Raw genomic sequence first — 21,625 nt, forward strand, 5'->3', positions numbered from 1 at the left:
GTATATGTGTGTGTGTGTGTGTGTGTGTGTGTGTGCGCTCCCTGTGTCACATGTACATGTGTGTGTGCTCCCTGTGTCATGTACATGTGTGTGTGCTCCCTGTCTCATGTACATGTGTGTGTGCTCCCTGTGTCACATGTACATGTGCGTGTGTGCTCCCTATGTCACGTGTGTGTGTGCGCTCCCTGTCACATGTACATGTGTGTGTGCTCCCTATGTCACATGTACATGTGTGTGTGCTCCCTGTCTCATGTACATGTGTGTGTGCTCCCTGTCTCATGTACATGTGTGTGTGCTCCCGGTCTTATGTACATGTGTGTGTGCTCCCTGTCACATGTACATGTGTGTGTGCTCCCTGTCTCATGTACATGTGTGTGTGCTCCCTGTCTCATGTACATGTGTGTGTGCTCCCTGTCTCATGTACATGTGTGTGCTCCCTATGTCACATGTACATGTGTGTGTGCTCCCTATGTCACATGTACATGTGTGTGTGCTCCCTATGTCACATGTACATGTGTGTGTGCTCCCTGTCTCATGTACATGTGTGTGTGCTCCCTGTCACATGTACATATGTGTGCTCCCTGTCTCATGTACATGTGTGTGTGCTCCCTATGTCACATGTACATGTGTGTGTGCTCCCTATGTCACATGTACATGTGTGTGTGCTCCCTGTCTCATGTACATGTGTGTGTGCTCCCTGTCTCATGTACATGTGTGTGCTCCCTGTCTCATGTACATGTGTGTGTGCTCCCTATGTCACATGTACATGTGTGTGTGCTCCCTGTCTCATGTACATGTGTGTGTGCTCCCTGTCACATGTACATATGTGTGCTCCCTGTCTCATGTACATGTGTGTGTGCTCCCTGTCTCATGTACATGTGTGTGCTCCCTATGTCACATGTACATGTGTGTGTGCTCCCTATGTCACATGTACATGTGTGTGTGCTCCCTGTCTCATGTACATGTGTGTGTGCTCCCTGTCACATGTACATGTGTGTGTGCTCCCTATCACATGTACATGTGTGTGTGCTCCCTGTCACATGTACATGTGTGTGTGCTCCCTGTCACATGTACATATGTGTGCTCCCTGTCTCATGTACATGTGTGTGTGCTCCCTGTCTCATGTACATGTGTGTGCTCCCTATGTCACATGTACATGTGTGTGTGCTCCCTATGTCACATGTACATGTGTGTGTGCTCCCTGTCACATGTACATGTGTGTGCTCCCTGTCTCATGTACATGTGTGTGCTCCCTATGTCACATGTACATGTGTGTGTGCTCCCTATGTCACATGTACATGTGTGTGTGTGCTCCCTGTCTCATGTACATGTGTGTGTGCTCCCTGTCTCATGTACATGTGTGTGTGTGCTCCCTGTCACATGTACATGTGTGTGTGCTCCCTGTCACATGTACATGTGTGTGCTCCCTGTCACATGTACATGTATGTGTGCTCCCTGTCACATGTACATGTGTGTGTGCTCCCGGTCTCATGTACATGTGTGTGTGCTCCCGGTCTCATGTACATGTGTGTGTGCTCCCTGTCACATGTACATGTGTGTGTGCTCCCTGTCACATGTACATGTGTGTGTGCTCCCTGTCACATGTACATGTGTGTGTGCTCCCTGTCACATGTACATGTGTGTGTGCTCCCTGTCTCATGTACATGTGTGTGTGCTCCCTATGTCTCATGTACATGTGTGTGTGCTCCCTGTCTCATGTACATGTGTGTGTGCTCCCTGTCTCATGTACATATGTGTGCTCCCTATGTCACATGTACATGTGTGTGTGTGTGCTCCCTGTGTCACGTGTGTGTGTGTGCTCCCTGTGTCACGTGTGTGTGTGCTCCCTGTGTCACATGTACATGTGTGTGTGCTCCCTGTGTCACATGTACATGTGTGTGTGCTCCCTGTGTCACATGTACATGTGTGTGTGCTCCCTGTGTCACATGTACATGTGTGTGTGCTCCCTGTGTCACATGAACATGTGTGTGCTCCCTGTGTCTCGTGTACGTGTGTGTGTGTGTGTGCTCCCTGTGTCTCGTGTACGTGTGTGTGTGCTCCCTGTATCACGTGTGTGTGCTCCCTGTATCACGTGTGTGTGCGCTCCCTGTGTTTTGTGTACATGTGTGCGTGCTCCCTATGTCACGTGTGTGTGTGCCCTCTGTGTCACATGTATGTGTGAGCGCTCCCTATGTCACGTGTGTGCGCTCCCTGTGTCTCGTGTACGTGTGTATGTGTGCTCCCTGTGTCTCATGTACAAGTGTGCGTGCTCCCTATGCCACGTGTGTGCTCCCTGTGTCTCGTGTACGTGTGTGCGTGCTCCCTGTGTCTCGTGTGCATGTGTGTGTGCGTGCTCCCTGTGTCTCGTGTACGTGTGTGTGCTCCCTGTGTCACGTGTACATGTGTGCGTGCTCCCTGTGTCACGTGTACATGTGTGCATGCTCCATGTGTCTCGTGTACATGTGTGTGTGTGTGTGCTCACTGTGTCTCGTGTACATGTGTGTGCTTCCTGTGTCACGTGAGTGCTCCCTGTGTCTCGTGTACGTGTGTGTGTGCGTGCTCCCTGTGTCTCGTGTACATGTGTGTGTGCTCCCTGTGTCACGTGTACATGTGTGCGTGTTCCCTGTGTCTCGTGTACATGTGTGCGTGCTCCCTGTGTCACGTGAGTTCTCCCTGTGTCTCGTGTACGTGTGTGTGCGTGCTCCCTGTCTCGTGTACGTGTGTGTGCGTGCTCCCTGTGTCTCGTGTACATGTGTGTGTGCGTGCTCCCTGTGTCTCGTGTACATGTGTGTGTGCGTGCTCCCTGTGTCTCGTGTACGTGTGTGTGTGCGTGCTCCCTGTGTCACGTGTACATGTGTGCGCGCTCCCTATGTCACGTGTGTGCGTGCTCCCTGTGTCACGTGTACATGTGTGCGCGCTCCCTATGTCACGTGTGTGCGTGCTCCCTGTGTCACGTGTACATGTGTGCCCCCCGTCATCCGATATTACCACTTATAACACCTCTTTGTGTTTTCCTTACACGACGCACCAGGTCGTCTGCATCAACAACATCAACTTTCAGCGGAAATCTGTGATTGTGAGTATAAAGCTCCGCACATTCAGACTCTAATCTGTACTGACTTTCATTTTATATGACTGACAGTCCGGAATATCTGATAATCCAGCACTTTTCAGAATTCCTTATTTATCAGTTATGTCACGGACCCTCTGCCCTTGTCAGTCACATCCGCCCCTTCATTCTCTGCGGGGTCTGGCTGCAGCCGCCCTCCTCACAGGCGGAAGCTCTGATTGGCCTTTGGAATTCTCGCTCTGTGTGTAATAAACTCTCCTTCATCCATGACTTCTTCCTTTCTAATTCTCTTAATCTTGTGGCTCTTACTGAAACCTGGATCTAGCAGTCAGACACCACCGCTGCTGCTGCTGCTCTTTCATATGGTGGGCTACACTTTTCTCAAACCCCAAGATCGCACAACAGAGCAGGTGGAGGCGTCGGTCTGCTCCTTTCACCCTAATGTACCTTCCAAGTTATCCCCCAAGTACCCTCACTTGTCTTCCCTTCCTTTGAGGTCCATGTGGTCAGACTCTACGTCCCCTTCTCCATGCGAGTGGCGGTGGTGTATCGTCCTCCCGGCCCCTCTCATCAGTTCCTGGATCACTTAGCCACCTGGCTTCCACACTTTCTCTCCTGTGACACCCCCACCCTTATCATGGGTGATTTCAACATCCCCATTGCCTCTCCCCTCTCCCCATCTGCTTCTCACCTTTTATCTCTATCCTCCTCTTTTGGCCTCTCGCAGCATACTAACTCTCCAACGCATGAAGACAAACTCCCTTGACTTGGTCTTCTCCCGGCTTTGCTCAGAGGATGATTTCACAAACTCCCCTCTCCCGCTCTCTGACCACAACCTTCTTTCATTCTCTATCAAGAACTGCCATCCCGCTCAGGTCACCCCCACTTTCCACACTTATAGAAACATACAGGCCATTAACACCCAGAAACTTATGAAGAACTTGCAGTCCTCATTGGCCCCAATCTTCTCCATCTCATGTCCTGATTCTGCTCTGAAGCATTACAATGAAACCCTGCAAAGTGCCCTGGATGAAGCTGCTCCTCCTATACATAGAACAACTCGACACAGACGGCGACAACCGTGGCACACGCTGCAAACACGTTTCCTGCAGCGGTGCTCCAGGTGCGCCGAACATCTGTGGAGAAAATCTAATCTACCCGAAGATTTCATCCATTATAAGTTCATGCTAAAAACATACAACTCTGCCCTTCACCTCTCCAAACAAATCTATTTCAACACCCTCATCACCTCGCTGTCCAATAACCCTAAACGTCTCTTTGACACTTTCCAGTCTCTACTCAACCCAAGAGAGCAGGCCCCAACCGCGGATCTCCGCGCTGACGATCTGGCCAATTACTTCAAAGAAAAAATTGACCACATTCGACAGGAAATCATCTCCCAATCTCTTCATACCATGCACTGTCCTCCCTCCCCCACTGCATCTAGTTCACTCTCTGACTTTGAACCAGTTACAGAAGAAGAAGTAAGCAGGCTCCTTGCATCTTCTCGCCCAAACACTTGCACCAGTGACCCCATTCCATCACATCTCCTCCAGTCCCTTTCCCCGGCTGTCACCTCCCACCTAACAAAAATATTCAACCTTTCTCTCACTTCCGGTATTTTTCCATCTTCATTTAAGCATGCCATCATACATCCGTTACTTAAAAAACCATCCCTCGACCAAAACTGTGCCGCTAATTATAGACCTGTCTCTAATCTTCCCTTCATCTCTAAACTCCTCGAACGCCTGGTCCACTCCCGTCTTACCCGCTATCTCTCAGATAACTCTCTTCTCGACCCTCTTCAATCTGGCTTCCGCTATTTACACTCTACTGAAACTGCCCTCACTAAAGTCTCTAATGACCTACTAACAGCTATATCTATTGGTCACTACTCCATGCTAATTCTCTTGGATCTCTCTGCAGCATTCGATACTGTGGATCATCAGCTCCTCCTCACTATGCTCCGCTCCATCGGCCTCAAGGACACCGTTCTCTGCTGGTTCTCCTCCTATCTCTCTGACCGATCCTTCACTGTATGTTTTGCTGGTTCCTCCTCCTCTCACCTTCCCCTTACTGTTGGGGTTCCTCAAGGATCAGTCCTAGGCCCCCTCCTCTTCTCGTTGTATACTGCCCCTATTGGACAAACAATCAGTAGATTTGGTTTCCAGTACCATCTCTATGCTGACGACACCCAATTATACACTTCTTCTCCTGATCTTACGCCTGCCTTATTAGAAAACACCAGTGATTGTCTTACCGCTGTCTCTAGCATCATGTCCTCCCTCTATCTGAAACTGAACCTGTCAAAAACTGAACTCCTCGTGTTCTCTCCCTCTACTAACCTACCTTTGCCTGACATTGCCATCTCCGTGTGCGGTTCCACCATTACTCCAAAGCAACATGCCCGCTGCCTTGGGGTCATCCTTGATTCTGACCTTTCATTCACCCCCCACATCCGATCACTGGCTCGCTCTTCTTACCTGCATCTCAAAAACATTTCTAGAATTCACCCTTTTCTTACTTTCGTCTCTTCAAAAACTCTGACTGTTTCACTTATTCATTCTCGTCTGGACTATTGTAACTCTCTACTAATCGGCCTCCCTCTTACCAAACTCTCCCCACTCCAATCTGTCCTGAATGCTGCTGCTAGGATCATATTACTCACCAACCGTTACACCGATGCCTCTACCTTGTGCCAGTCATTACACTGGCTACCCATCCACTCCAGAATCCAGTACAAAACTACTACCCTCATCCACAAAGCACTCCATGGCTCAGCACCACCCTACATCTCCTCTCTGGTCTCAGTCTACCACCCTACCCGTGCCCTCCGCTCCGCTGATGACCTCAGGTTAGCATCCTCAATAATCAGAACCTCCCACTCCCGACTCCAAGACTTTACACGTGCTGCTCCGATTCTTTGGAATGCACTACCTAGGTTAATACGATTAATCCCCAATCCCCACAGTTTTAAGAGTGCCCTAAAACTCATTTGTTCAGATTGGCCTACCGCCTCAACACATTAACCTAACGATCCCTGTATGGCCCATTAAAAAAAAAACATAATCAGGTTCCTCGCATCATGTTCTCATTCACTTTATGCAGTATTAGCCCTCTGTGTCTGTACTGCTACATACTTAGGCAGATAACTGGTTCATGCAGCTTTACATGAACACCCGAGCCTTACACTATGGCTGGTCCGAATAACTAAAGCAATTGTTACCATCCACCTCTCGTGTCTCCCCTTTTCCCCATAGTTTGTAAGCTTGCGAGCAGGGCCCTCACTCCTCCTGGCATCTGTTTTGAACTGTAATTTCTGTTATGCTGTAATGTCTATTGTCTGTACAAGTCCCCTCTATAATTTGTAAAGCGCTGCGGAATATGTTGGCGCTATATAAATAAAATTATTATTATTGGCCGTACATTACCCTTCAGCAGCCCCTGCTGGAGAATTGTGGTATTACGTCCCTCCCATTCTCATGAATGGCCTGCCAGGCGATACCTGAGTATTAAATCTTTCATTATTCTTTTTAGGGTCACGTGGAGCTGACCATTTTCCCCACAGTCGGTAATCTGAACAGGATCAAGCTGAACAGCAAACAATGCAGAATCTATCGGGTCAGAGTGAACGACCTGGAGGCCGCGTTCATATACAACGACCCCACGCTGGAAGTGTGTCATAACGAGTCCAAACAGTGAGTACTGCGGAGTACAGGGACAGCAGGGGGAGACATTGATCGGACTCCTCAGGATTTAGCCTCGGCTTCTGATTTGGCCGGACGGCTCTTCCTTTCTCCGTCTGCAGCATTCCTCCCTATTCTGGATTCATACAACACAGATCCCAGATTCTGCTTTGTGTGATCGGAATACCTCTTCTAGTTTGCAACCTTTTAAAGGGGATGTCCAGGATGAAGATTATTGGGAACCTTTCCACAGGTTAGGTTATCAGTATCGGGTCGGTGATGCTCCAACCCTCGCCGCCCGGAACTATCAGCTCTTACTTGGTCCTTTTGGCTCCCGGTAATAATCAGTGTACGGAGCCGGAATACCACAGCTCAGGACACCATGTTGTGGTTGTTCTCGGGTACTGCATCTCTGCTCCAGCAAAGCTGCAGTCTTAGCGAATGGCCGATACATGATGTCCTAAAGTGTCGTGTCCCCTTCACACTGTGTACTTTTGTACTCCATAGTAGCTGATTCATGGGGCTGCTGGACCACCGCTGATCTATCCCAAGAATGCCATCAATATCTTAGTCCTGGACAATAGTTTTATAACTTTACCAATTTTGGATGTGCTGGTATATCCAGTGTTGGCCGCCTGTCTTTGATGCGGGCTCGTGAAGAGAGCCTGCATTTTTGTTACAGATCATGGTTGTGTTATTCATCCATCATCTACCTCTTACATCTGCAGGCGGAGCTGCACCCTTTCCTGTTAACCTATTAAATACATTGACCGCTCACATCCCTGGGGGTGCATTGGTCTAACTGCTCATTGGCACCCCCTGTCCGGGGTCTGCTGTAGACACCCGTGGTGTCATGATGGAACTGTGTGTGGCTTTCTGGCTTTCATAGGGAACTGCGATTTTTGCTATTTAAAGTAATACTATGATATTGCTGTGTATAGTACAAGCGATCAGATGATCGCTCATTCAGGTCCGCTAATAGGACTGCAAAACACAGTAGTTGCTATTTATTCAGATAGACGCTGTGTAATACCACCTTTCTCCTGCAGGAGGCAGCCTGATGGTGATTTTACAGAAGGGGTTGTCTTAGTGAGATGGCGCCTTTAATTGGGAAAGCCCAAAGTGGAAGCTGCAGTTTGTGCTTTTCCTATAATAACTAGTAAAACGTTGTTTCTTTTTTTTAAAACATTTCCTTTAGGCGCAACCTTAACTACTTCTCCAATGCATACGCAGCGGCTGTCAGCGCCGTCGACCCAGACGCAGGAAACGGGGAACTCTGCATCAAAGTCCCATCTGAGCTGTGGAAGCACGTGGACGGTAATTCTAATACACTTTTGTGTTTAAAGGGAACCTGTCACCCCCAAAATCGATGGTAAGGTAAGCTCACCGTCATCAGGGGCTTATCTACAGCATTCTGTAAGGCTGTAGATAAGCCCCTGATGTTACCTAAAAGAGGAGAAAAGAGGTTAGATTATACTCACCCAGGGGCGGTCCCGCTGCGGTCCAGGTCCGATGGGTGTCTCAGGTCCGCTCCGGCGCCTACTATCTTCATTCCATGACGTCCTCTTCTGGACTTCACGCCGTGGCTGCGGCGCAGGCGTACTTTGTCTGCCCTGTTGTGGGCAGAGCAAATTACTGCAGTGTGCAGGGCCTCTTTGACCTGGGTCGTCGCCTGCGCACTGCAGGACTTTGCTCTGCCCACAACAGGGCAGACAAAGTACGCCTGCGCCGCAGCCACGGCGTGAAGTCCAGAAGAGGTATAAGTATATAAGGGGACAATACAAATATCTCGCTGAGGATCTGTTTATACCAAGGAAGGTGACGGGCACAAGGGGGCATTCTTTGCGTCTGGAGGAGAGAAGGTTTTTCCACCAACATAGAAGAGGATTCTTTACTGTTAGGGCAGTGAGAATCTGGAATTGCTTGCCTGAGGAGGTGGTGATGGCGAACTCAGTCGAGGGGTTCAAGAGAGGCCTGGATGTCTTCCTGGAGCAGAACAATATTGTATCATACAATTAGGTTCTGTAGAAGGACGTAGATCTGGGGATTTATTATGATGGAATATAGGCTGAACTGGATGGACAAATGTCTTTTTTTCGGCCTTACTAACTATGTTACAAAGTATGCCTGCGCCGCAGCGTGAAGACCAGAAGAGGACGTCATGGGATGAAGATGGGAGGCTCCTGACCGGTTCTGAGACACCCATCGGACCCGTACCGCAGCGGGACCGCCCCTGGGTGAGTATAATCTAACGTCTTTTTCTTCTCTTTCAGGTTACATCGGGGGCTTATCTACAGCATTACAGAATGCTGTAGATAAGCCCCTGATGACAGTGAGCTTACCTCGCCATTGATTTTGGGGGTGACAGGTTCCCTTTAAAGCAAACCATGTGCCGGTGCGGCAGGTTTTAGAAATCTCATCTTGCTGGGACAGTAAAAGACTGTGTTTTTTTGCTGCAAAAACGTGGCTTGAACATAACATTACTGTCCCATTTATTTTTAGAGCAGTGTGAAAAGTCTTAAGAGTGTCTGTCTGTCTGTCTAGCGGTTGGCATTCAGCATCATGAGCAGAAGCATCAGTTGTAAGTAATTAGCCGAACGCTCATTATTCTTTCTACTTAATCTTGTAGAGTTGAAAGTGCTGAAGGTTTACATTGAGTTCTCCCTGGACCAACCCAAAGGAGGCCTTCATTTTGTAGTTCCCAATGTTGAAGGAACCATGGCTGAGAGAGGGGCTCATGTCTTTTCCTACGGATACCAGAATTCAACCAGGTAATTTAAACTCACGTTTCTACTAGGGATGAGGTATCCTGACGGCGGTGGTAGGGGGGTAGGACCCGCATAGGGCATTAGGGGAGTGCAGGGACAGGCTCAGGTGGTGACCATCCCTCATTCCCTATTGGTAGGGCCTTCTTCCCCCTTTATTCCATCCCCGTTGTGCTGTTAGCTGACCGATCGTCCTTTGGGTCGTGTCACACTCTGGTAGTCATCTGGTAACAGTGGTGGTCTGCATGACTGTGTTGTGGTATGCAGATGGTGGGGGTGTTGTTTTTATGAGATTTTTGAGAAAAGTTCTGAATATAAAAAAATTTGGGGTATCTCTCTGTCGAGTCTTACCATAAATTGGACCAAGTTGTCCCACTTGATGGATCAGTAGTAGTTTTACCCAAAATTGTACCTTTTATTAAATATTAGAAGACATGGTTTAATGCACAAGAATAATAAAACGCTTAAAGGGATGAAATGTTGACTGCTGAGAAGTTAGAAGGAGATGCAGCACTACACCAGTGTGACATTCCCTCCTTTTTCGGAACTGGTACAGAACCCAACTAAGGTGTAGCAAAAAGAATCGCACTGGCCTAGTCTACCATGGCAGTCAGAGCTGTGCAGACTACAACCCGCATGGCGCCATCCTCTGGACTTCATGATGTTACTGGGTTAGTAAACCCCATATACACCCAGGATGCCGCCCCAGAAGTGGAGACCACCCTGATTGCAGGCGGAGTAGACCAGTGCAAATCTTTTTGTTCCACTCTCAAATCACTGATCATACAGTGGTGATAAATCCTTTTTGACTTGCCCTCACTATGATATGGAAAATAAAAACCTTTTAAAATATTTTTTCTTTCTCGCTTCATTGGGGGACACAGGTAACCATGGGGACACAGGTAACCATGGGGACACAGGTAACCATGGGTGTATGCTGCTGTCGCTAGGAGGCTGACATTATGCAAATAAAGAAGAAGTAACTCCTCCCCGGCAGTATACACCCTCCGACAGGCACCAGGCAACTCAGTTTTTGCTTAGTGTCTGTAGGACAGGGATTGTGTGTGTTTATTAATCTTTTTCCCTTTAGTTTCAGATACATGTCTGGGGGTTACAGGGTGCAGTTCTTCTCACCCTGATTCCCCGCATTAAGGGACTGAGAGCAGTGTGGTATCACCCACATCGCACCCTCTCGGATCCGCTGGGCAGGACTTTGTTTCATGTCACCCTGGGGTGTTCATGTTGACTTTCGGCGGCCAGTCCTTGCTTTTTTTCCCGCCCTCATCCCTCTCCTCGGAGTGGGCTGAGAGAAAGACGGTGGTCACCTGCGGTGATCTCCCCCCTTTTAAGGGGTTGACGCCGTCTTCTGCGCCGGGTGATATAGCGCGGGAAGGAGGGCCACATCTCCCAGGACCCTTTCTGCCATCAAGGGATCCTGATGCGTTCCTCTTCTTCAGCTAGGAAGATCTTCAAGCAACAGAAGCCCCCCTCCCAGTCACTGCATTGTCACAATCTCCATGCAGGGGCACTCAACCTTATTATCCAGCAGCACTCGCTCCGTCACCGGGCTAGGGGATTCGGGGGCCATCGGGCACTCTTTTATTTAAATCTCGCGCCTCTTTCCTCACAGCGCGCTTTTTCCACCGTATTCCTTTCCGGCAAGTCTCAGCCCCGGGAGGCCGCACCCCTTCTTCGTCCTCGTCCCCAGCACTGGACACATCTCGCTTGCAGCCCAGCGCTGGTATTGGCCTGGCTCCGGCGGGCCACACCCCCCTTTTCCCTGCCGGCCTATCGGGCACTTGGTTTCTCTTCAGCCGGCCACGCCCCACTGTTTGACGCTCGCAGCCTGCGCTTTCCCGGCCAGCTGCCTCCTGTGCATCGCGTACTCTGGAATACCTCTCCATGGGTGGAGGACACAGTGTAACTGCGCTTTCGCCAGGTCTGTAGATTTTTTTTGCTATTCTCAATCCCCGGCTGATTTTCCTCCAGGCAACATCACCTGCTGGCATATTGCTTCAGGTACCTTTTTCACTCTACCTATGCTTTAACCCCGCAGGGGCCCCCGCCTATATCAGTACAGTAATTCACTACGCTTGTGCCCGCTGTAAGAAAAAGTGGTCTTCAGGCCAGCCGTCGCCTTTCTGTACGTCCTGCAGTCCTTCCATTATGTCCATCTCTCAGGAGGCCCCTAATGCTCGGGATGAGTGCTTTCCCCCGGAGTGGGCTGTTGCCATGTCTCAGTCAGTCTCCGACCTGACTAAAGTGTCTCAGTCCCTGGTTCAGGTACTAGAACGTATTCCACTGCTTCTCACAGCGATTCGCTCGCACCTGTCCAAGACCCTCACAGGGGCAGACTTGAGAAAAGAACCAGAAAGCGTTTTCTGTCTAGTTCTTCATCCACTTCTCCGGATCCAACTGCGTCAGCCGCAATACCGCTCTCTACCCGTTTCCCCTCTTCGCAGGCGGACGTCGGGTCGGATGTATCCTCTGTCGGATTCTGACTCCGATGCAGATCAGACTTCCACAACGCAGGATATGGTTGACAGCCTTATCTCCGCCATTATTCAAACGCTTGAGCTTAAGGAGGAAGAGGCAGCTTCTCAGGACATCTCTGTTTATTTCAAACGGATGAAGCGTCCTTCTAGAGTTTTTCCCAATCATAAGGAATTTGACAACACTACGTCTAGACACTGGGAACATCCTGGTAAAAGTTTTCCAGGGAGGAAACGTTTAGGCATTTTATACCCGTTTGCTGCAGACCTTGTTAGCAAATGGTCCGAATCTCCTAAGGTAGATCCACCTATGTCTAGATTATCCTCCCAGACAGTGCTGTCCATTCCTGACGCTTCGTCTCTAAAGGACCCCACGGACTGGCAAATTGAGGCTCTAACCAAATCAGCTTTTGAAGCTTCTGGTACCTCTCTCTGCCCCAATTTCGCCTCTACCTGGGTGGCGAAAGCGGTGTCGGCCTGGGCCAAAACCCTACGCAGAGGCATTGTAGCTTCGGCTCCTGCACAGGAGCTAGCGGATTTAGCAGATCAGATTTCACTGGCTGTAAAGTACCTTCTGAATGCTTCTCTGGATGCAGCTGCTTGCTCTGCAAGGGGAAAGAGCAATATTGTCGCCATTCACCGTGTCCTCTGGCTGAAGGAACGCAGATCCCGCTTCCAAAAAATCCCTCACAGGTTTGCCTTTCCAGGGATCCAGGCTCTTTGGAGCGCAGCTAGACCAAATGATCTCGGACGACACGGGCGGTAAGACCACTTCTCTTCCGCAATCTAAGCCTAGGCATCCCTTCAATAGAAAGGGACCCCATTCCTTTCGCTCCTTCGCCTCCTCAGGTGGTGCCTCTCAGCATGACCGGAGGAAGCCTTCTTACAGGCCAACCCTTCACTGGAGAGCTAAAGGCCGCTCTTCAAAATCTTCCAGTTCTCGCGACCACAGATTTTCTTCCAAATGACGGGTCACCCCCACCTGGAAATCTTTCCAGGGTGGGAGGCAGGCTTCTTCTGTTCACAGAGCCTTGGTTATCGGTGGTCAACGACGCCTAGGCCAGGGAGATTGTCACGTCAGGTTACAAAATAGAATTTTCGTCGCCCCCCAGGAAGACGTTTTTTCCTCTCCCGCCCACCCAAACAACCCTCCCAGGTCCCAGGGCTTTTTCAGGCAGTCGATTCCGTTCTCGCCTCAGGGGTAATCGTCCCAGTACCTTCCAACCAGCGGTTTTCCGGTTCCTACTACTGCTTTTGCACCAACTGAGCTGCCTGGTGCCTGTCGGTGGGTGTATACTGCCGGGGAGGAGTTATTTTTCTTTATTTGCATAGTGCCAGCCTCCTAGCGACAGCAGCATACACCCATGGTTACCTGTGACCCCTAATGAAGGCTCCAAGAAACAGATTATGGTAAGAACCAAAAATCCCTCTTTTATCAAAATATTTAAAAAATAAAGAATTCTAAAAATATTTAAAAATTCCATGTGAGCAGCGCAGGACCGGAGCGGAAGGTGACCGCTAAGGCGCGTTTGATTTATTATTTTAGTTTTACATAATTCTAATCTGTTTTTTAATCTTTTTTTTTTTCATAACTGGACATCCCCTCTAAGTCCCAAGACCAAGACCAGCCAGAGTTTATGGGGGATAGAATTGCAGACATTTTTCCCTGTATACATTGACAAATCAGGAATCAATGAAGGGATTCTATTCCGTCCTTTTGCTCTTTGTTTCACGTGTCGCTTGTTCTTTTAGGTTCTGGTTCCCTTGTGTGGACTCCTATTCGGAGCTGTGCACCTGGAAGCTGGAGTTTACCGTCGATGCCTCCATGGTGGCCGTGTCTAATGGAGACCTTGTGGAAAGTGTTTACACGCACGACATGAGGAAGAAGACCTTCCATTACACCCTGACTATCCCAACTGCGTCTCCTAACATTTCCCTGGCAGTGGGGCCCTTTGAGATCCTTGTGGACCCTTATATGCACGAGGTGATGACGGTTTGCCAGATTTACAGCGTCAGGATAAGCCCTTTGTATTGGGGGTAGCTGTGGTGCTTCTAGATACTGCGGGGACTGTACGTAGAATTAGGGTAAAATATCTGCTCCTTTTTTTTTAGTCTATTAACCTTAAACGAGCCAAATCTGGGGGAAACCACCTTCATTTATAGCACATCCATATGTATGGATCCCAGTGATACGGAGAAAGGCGATGCCTTTAAAGTGGTTTTCCAGTTTCCAAAACTCTTCCTCCAGCTGCAGTTCGTCATAAAATCTCCTTATCTTTGCGTCCCACCCCCTCCCCAGGTCCAGGTCCAGGTCTGGGTCTCCACCACTGCTCCCGTTATCTTTTATTAGCAGCTTTGCCTGAGTTGATGGCATGAGCTGCTGAGCTCACTGATTAGCTGCAGGGCTGCCAAGGTGATTTCAGCGCTGCAGACAATAACAGACATCGGAAGCGTCAGTGGAGGCTAAGCGCCCGACCTGGGGAGGGAGCAGAAAGCCATGTTAGTTTCTTTCTTTTTTTATTTTTTTAAAGCAAACTGCAGCTGAGGACAGGGGTGTTCTGGAACTGGAAAATCTGTTTTTAATTCCCACCTTTGGCCGCTTTGCAGTCTCTATGAATTATAATGGAGGGTTCCTCTCACCCACCCGCAGACCTCTTTGTTAAAACTGATACTCCCGTCTTGTGAAATGATGATATAGGATGTACGGACACTTCATTATAAGTGAGGATGTGACCTCTAGGACCCCCACTAGTGTTGGCAATGGAGGGTCCTCAGCCCTGGTGTAGCTCCTCTAAGATTTCCCTGCGCGGCGCTGAACCTAGTCCCATAATGCGATCATCCTCGGTGAAAACGTTCTGCAGCCGACCAAGCGAGGGGAAAATCCACACCGTGCAACATTACTGTTATTACACAACTGCAAAAATTATTTTAGCGCAAAATCCTTTCTAGCAGGAAAATAATTTCCCTCATCAATGTCAATATCTTTTCAGCTTTTTCTTGTATATTTTTGGGCATAAGAAGCTGCAGGAATCTTTCCTTCTATTGTGTCTTATACGTTTCTTCTCGTTATCTTTCTGATATCGTATTTTTTTATTTTTCCTTCCAGGTGACCCACTTCTGTCTACCTCAGCTGCTCCCGCTCCTGAAGCACACGACTTCTTACCTCCATGAGGTGTTTGAGTTTTACGAGGAGATTCTCACCTGCCGATACCCATATACCTGCTTTAAAACCGTATTCGTAGATGAAGCCTACACGGAGGTCAACATCTATGCATCCATGAGTATTTTCAGGTTGGTTTCCTTTTTTTTTTTTTTTATTGTATACTTCAGCTATTAATTCAATTTGCAGAATACCATGTCACATCGTGACGGTTATTGAGGGCAAGGTGGCAGGTCAAGGGGTCAGCTAAGTCACGAGTAGACGGTGAAGATGAGTAGCAAGATCCGCAGAAGTGCGGCAATATAATTTAGGCAGTCCAAAAAAATGTGGTGCACTCTGTATTGAGGAGCGAAAAGGTGCAGGCTGAACAAAAAGTCACAATGTTTATGGAGAAACAGCCGCACACATGAAGTTTGAAGGTTTTATGTAAAAATTACACTTTTTATTAGTACAGTTCTCACCGAGTGCTCATTAGCGTAAGAAAAAATGACGGACACTTTAAGTTAGGGTTAACGTTTCGACCAAGGCTGGTCTTTGTCAAAACTACACACAGATGTGCTGTACATGTATCTATATGTGACACAATTGACAAATTATTTACATATTAACATCAAAACGTCAATATAATTTAGGCATTTCTTGTAAAGGAACCTGTCATATTCACAAATCCTACTATTATGCAAGCATTGGGTTAATCTGCAGATTAATAGCGTTACATTGCTGCCTGGCCGCCGCACGGAAAGTGCAGCTACTGGTAGAAAATGTAATGTTATTCCTCGCTTGAGCTGTTGGTTTTCTGTCATGGCAGCTTGTACGGATTTTCTGACTTGGTATAATATTTTGGTTATGGCCAGCCGCTTGGATCCGACGCTAGTCTCCAGCAAGGCCCAAAATACATATCTTGAGTGAAACTTGGAGGCCATAAACTTCCATGACTAATTTTCCAACATTTCCCCCCAGTTCAGCCAGATTGGAAGAGGAACATAATATATGTGTTAAGTCCAATCCTTCCTCTCTGCATCTCGGACGGACATCATCTCCTCTAAGGCCCGTTTTACATAATGCTTTGGGCCTGCTGCAGAAATAATCGAGACCTTCTCTGGGCCGTATTAATCGAGATCTTCCCTGTCAATTCAAGGACATCTCACTCCTCCATAGAGATATTTGCCACGTCTCTCTACCTTCTCTCTTTCACCGAGTGTCTCAGAAAATTTTTAACGGCAAAGAATTATACAGTAGTGAAATCGATCCATTAGTAATTTTGGTACATAACCTAAAATCTAGTGCCCCAATAGTTGAGATGGTGAGAGCCAAGATGGTTTCCTGAGTTCTGATGGCGTGTCTTAGTTGTACATGCTTAAAAAGCTGAGGATTGCTGATGAGCATTACCCAATTTATGGCCGGGTTAAGTCTTGTTGCGAGGATTTTGGCCAGAACCTTGACATCTGACAATAACAGCGGGGGAGGCCTTCTCCTTGTACTTGTTCCTGCAACATGGCGCCCAGCCTACATTGCTGCCTACTGTTTTTCAGATGTCCTGCTACGAGGGGAAAAAAATTGTCAATGGGATTTATTTTAATTTATTTGTCTTCACTGTTTTTGCAGCACAAACTTGTTGCACAGCCCCATGATCATCGACCAGACGCCGCTGACCAGAAGATGCCTTGCGGAGTCGCTGGCTGAGCAGTTCTTCGGTTGTTTTATCTCTAGGATGTCTTGGTAAAGTGAGACTCTGCTCCCCGTGCTCATTTATTGCCTCCTGAAGGTGCTGTCTGTTTTTAAAGCGATTGTCAGCACAGAATGACTGTTCATACCAAGCACAGACGCCCGGTGCATCCTTGGTGTGGCCAAACATAAGTCCACGTTCCCACCTGCTTGTTTTCCTCCTATCTCCGTTCTTCTCTGCTGTCAATCAGTGAAGAGGGAGCGGAGATAAAACATAGGAGAGGGACGTTGCACTTATGTTTGGCCACGCCAAACAACGAAGGACTGTGCTTGGTTTGAACAGTCATTCTGTGCTTACGCACTCCCTTTAAGATATGTCATTGTTGGAATTTCTGCACACTTTTTTTTTCAATAATGACAAAATATTAGAAAAAAACCTGCACAGTAAAATAACCAAAAGGTATTATCAGACTGTTTGGTTATTTATTTATTTGAGTCCTTGTCAAATTTGAAAGATCCCAAGTTACTATGTGATTCTCTGCTAGAAATGTCTCCCAATTATAAAAGGCTGTAATATAAGTCCATGCTAATTACTGCGGTGTGTTAATTGCTGCTGTTTGCATCCTCAGGTCTGACGAGTGGGTGCTAAAAGGCATCTCCGGTTATATTTACGGGCTCTGGATGAAGAAAACATTCGGTGTAAATCAGTATCGACACTGGATCAAAGAAGTGAGGAGATCGGGGTTCTATAAAACATTTATGTAACTCGCTGGAGTATGATAGTGGGCAGCTCTATGGAGTAGTATGGGGATTGGTGGGGGGCGACTCGACGGAGTATACCAGGGGGCTCGACGGAGTATACAAGGAGGAGGACGACTGGACAGAGCATATGTGGGGGAATGGCACCAGTCGGCAGATAACACATGTATTGGGTGGTGCTTCAATGGAGTATACGGATGTTTGGGGGGGGAGTGTTTCAACGGTGTATACGAGGGGGCGCCACTCGGAGTTTACAGGGGGGATATGCTGCATCCCAATGGAATATACCGAGGGCAGGTCTCGATTACGTATTCCCGGTGGTGGGGCGGATTGATTGATTGCAGGAAACTAAGGTCTCATTCAGATGTAGGTTTTTTTTTTTTCATACATACAACACATGCGGTGTAGTCTCATGCATTGTCCACAGATCCGTTTTTCATTTTGTGTGCACATGAGACTATTAGATGCAACACTGATTGTAAAAACGTACGACCAAAAATTGATGAAAATTGGATCGACACTGATGGAAAATGGTCATTTTTTTCCAGTGTGTAAGAAATTAAAAGAAAATGAAGGGGTCATCTGAGTGAGGCCTAACCTAACTCGAGAGAGTGTGTGAAAGTGACCCGAAAGGATATACAAGCCAAGCTCCTTCCATATGATGTGACTGAAGTGATTATCTGCTGCCGTCATTGAATTAATGAATGTGACCACAAGGGGGCAGCACGAGCCGCCTTCTCTTTAGCATTTCTATGTCAGATACATTTATGTTACTTTTCCTTTACTTTTTCTCCTTTCAGTTACTTTTCCTTTACGGCTGCCTCCTTTATAGTTATTTGGTCGCCCGAATTCAATCTAAGTAATCTGTATTCTGTTTCCTAGGAACTGGATAAGATTGTAGCCTATGAGCTGAAAACTGGCGGCGTGTTACTTCACCCAATATTCTCTGTTGGAAAAGAGAAGGATAAGTACGGACTGATTTTTTTATGAAGACTTGTACATGAGCTTAATATAAATAGATTAGTAGTGGAAGTGTGATCTGTGTGCAACAAGAAGTTCTTTTTAATATACACTGTATAAGCCCGTGTAAAGATGCATCGTTATGGCTGCAGGTTCAACTGTTTAACCTTTATTTTTCCCTTCTTCCAAAAGCCATAACTTTATTTTTCCATAGCTTTTTTTCCCCCACGCAATTCTTTCATTATTATTATTATTTTTTTTGTGAGTCTCCAAATTAATATAACTATAGTAATAGCAAACTTCATTTTTTTTATTTTTAGTGGTTTACAAAAATCTGAACTTTTGTTAAAATAAAAAAAAAAAAAAGTCTGTTTTTTGGTTCCTCTGAGGCTGGGTGCATACGATCCAGAACTGGCAGCATTTTGGAAGTAGCACATAATTTGCTGCATCCTAAGTGCTGCCGTCTATTGAACACAGGTCACATGTGATCACTGAACCGTGCGGATTCACAGCGTCCAATACATTCTATTGGTGAAATTTCTCTTGCTGAGACTAGAGAAATTGACATGCTGCGGTCTGGAGAGACGCTCCGCATGTCCGTCACTGTGGGTGAGCAACGGGCATCTGTGGACGCATAGTGGGCACACTAGGCTGTAACATTTGGCCAATGCGGGTTGGACGTTGCACAAGTATGCAGCGCCAACCCGCAGCGTTTACCAATTGTATGCACGTAGCCTTAATTTCTGTCTGTGAACCTTTGTGAAGGTTTGATTTGAAAGCTCACATTGTTGTGGCTGGATCTCTCCACTCCTGACCCCGACTTCGTATTTTGAGCCTGTGCTGTCTGTCCCGTCCTCGGACTGTCTCTGTGCATCGTATTTCCGCCTTTGACCCACTTGTCATCTCCTGCAAGTCTGGGGGCTGCCCTGGAGTGATACGTGGTGGCTACCCGAACATCCCAAGCCTGTCCTCGCCATCAGAGGCTCGAGTGAAGACCAGGTAGTTACTTGGTTACGCCCCTCCAGAGTAAGCCTAGCCGGTGGTGCAGTGGGTCCACACCCTCCGCCATCACAGTATGTAGTACAAATAACCTATATATAATTCAGTCCTTCCTTACTGGTGCCTTCATGGACTTTTAAAGGGTTATTCCCAACTTCATAGATGGATATTTTCTGATGTTGCTTGTAAAGACAAACAGTTTTGTAATTTATTGCTTCTTAAAATTTGCAGCCGTTCTTGAGATATGCACTGAAGTCAGCTGGAATTAGGAGGTTCGTAGCATGTTCCAGAGATCCTGGCCGGCTTCAGAACAGCCCTTACAAACTCGGGGGTGGTCGGTCCCCAAGGCAACGAACTGTAAACAAAAGGAAAGTGTCAATATCTAAGGAATGGCTTAAAAATTTAATAAGCAGTAAATTGTAAAATTGCTTGTGTTTACAAGCACTATCCCACATCATCTACATATGAAAATAGGAGTAACCTATTCGAGTGAATAAACAGCAGCAATGGAGCTTTCTCTATTCATTACTGTATAACACAGCTGGCACCTGCGCTGCGCAAAGGGAGATCAGCTCCTGAGCCGAATCCATAGACCAGGAACCCTCCCTAGGATCTACTATTATGTCCTGGGGAGTTTTCACCAAATTGTTCATGTTGAAGTTGAAACACTTGCAGGTTTCACATTATTTTCTGCTTCACATCATGTGTCCTGGCATCATCTCTGTTCTCACAGCCATCACTTTTCCAGAATCCTCGGCTCTATTCTTACTACATTTCCCATCCTCTCTTGTGCTGGGTTGCAAGCCAGCAGTGAGCACAGACCAGTAACTCCATCCAAAGCCCCCTCATTCCTCCCCAGTGTCACACACAGCCCCCGCATGATCTCCTGTACAGGACATTGGTGCAGGGAATAGAAGCAATGCGCAAAGCACCAGAGCAGCAGCAATGGTAATAAAGATTATACCCTACTCCCTCGGACCGAAGGATGTACAGATGGGATAGGGTAGATTCATGACATCTGCCCCTGGCAGTGTAGGGTGTGTGGGGCCATGATCTATCATTTGACATGTTGCATGATGTTTTTAGGAGCTCATGTTAAGTCGCATGCTCTTGTGCACATCTGCAGATGTAAAGAGACAGAGCCATGCCTTTTTTTTTCCCTTCTCCACATAACAATAGAGGAGACTATGTAATAAGTGATGGCACTGTACATAACGAGAGGATTCTGTGTAATAAAGGATGCCACAATACATAACAATAGAAAACAATATGTATTAAGGGACACTGCTGTACATAACGAGAGGATACTATGTAATAAGGGATGGCACAATACAAAACAGTAGAAGACAATGTGTAATAAAAGACTGTGCTGTACATAACATAACGATGCTATGGATTAATAATAATGAGGTTTTTTTGCACATAAGATTATTACTTATCATCTTCCTGTGTAAACAAGACTCACACTGCCGAGAACACGTCCTCCCCCCAATTCATTATAATTACACGTCCTCCCCCCAATTCATCGGCGATCCCCCTGTCTCGGCTTCTTTTCTCATGTGAGTTGTAGCGAAGACGAGGTGCATTCTTGGTTTCCTGTAGTTACAGTCCATCTCTCTATCGCCAGCAGTGGAGCAGCAGAATCGCAGCCTGCCCGGCAATAAGTGCCGCTGATGTTGGCACAACAAATATTATGATGAGGGTAATCTGGCCATAGCACAACGATGCTGCTGGTCCGAGCTGTCAATCAGGGAAGCTAAGTCACTACAGTGGCATGTAAAAGTTTGGGCACCCCTGGTCAAAATTACTGTTATTGTGAGCAGTTAAGCAATTTAAGGATTATATGATCTCTAAAAGGGCTAAAGTTACAGGTGACACATTTACTTTATAATATATATACACTGCTCAAAAAAATAAAGGGAACACTCAAATAACGCATCCTAGATCTGAATGAATGAAATATTCTCATTGAATACTTTGTTCTGTACAAAGTTGAATGTGCTGACAACAAAATCACACCAAAATCATTATGGAAATCAAACTAATTAACCAGGGGAGGTCTGGATTTG

General features: G+C 47.2%; 1 protein-coding gene across 2 annotated transcripts in view; it reads left to right on the forward strand.

Annotated features, from left to right (window-relative positions):
* Positions 1–21,625, forward strand: part of TAF2 (TATA-box binding protein associated factor 2) — a 202,378-nt gene that overhangs the window by 9,084 nt on the left and 171,669 nt on the right. For both annotated transcript variants that reach the window (XM_069731811.1, XM_069731812.1), the window contains exons 2-10: positions 3,022–3,076; positions 6,608–6,768; positions 7,955–8,073; positions 9,386–9,527; positions 13,766–13,997; positions 15,120–15,304; positions 16,779–16,892; positions 17,468–17,567; positions 18,480–18,565. In XM_069731811.1, coding sequence (XP_069587912.1) covers positions 3,022–3,076; positions 6,608–6,768; positions 7,955–8,073; positions 9,386–9,527; positions 13,766–13,997; positions 15,120–15,304; positions 16,779–16,892; positions 17,468–17,567; positions 18,480–18,565 — 1,194 coding nt within the window. The remainder of the gene's footprint in view (positions 1–3,021; positions 3,077–6,607; positions 6,769–7,954; positions 8,074–9,385; positions 9,528–13,765; positions 13,998–15,119; positions 15,305–16,778; positions 16,893–17,467; positions 17,568–18,479; positions 18,566–21,625) is intronic.

The sequence above is a fragment of the Ranitomeya imitator genome, chromosome 6, assembly GCF_032444005.1.
Source record: "Ranitomeya imitator isolate aRanImi1 chromosome 6, aRanImi1.pri, whole genome shotgun sequence".
Lineage (NCBI taxonomy): Eukaryota > Metazoa > Chordata > Amphibia > Anura > Dendrobatidae > Ranitomeya > Ranitomeya imitator.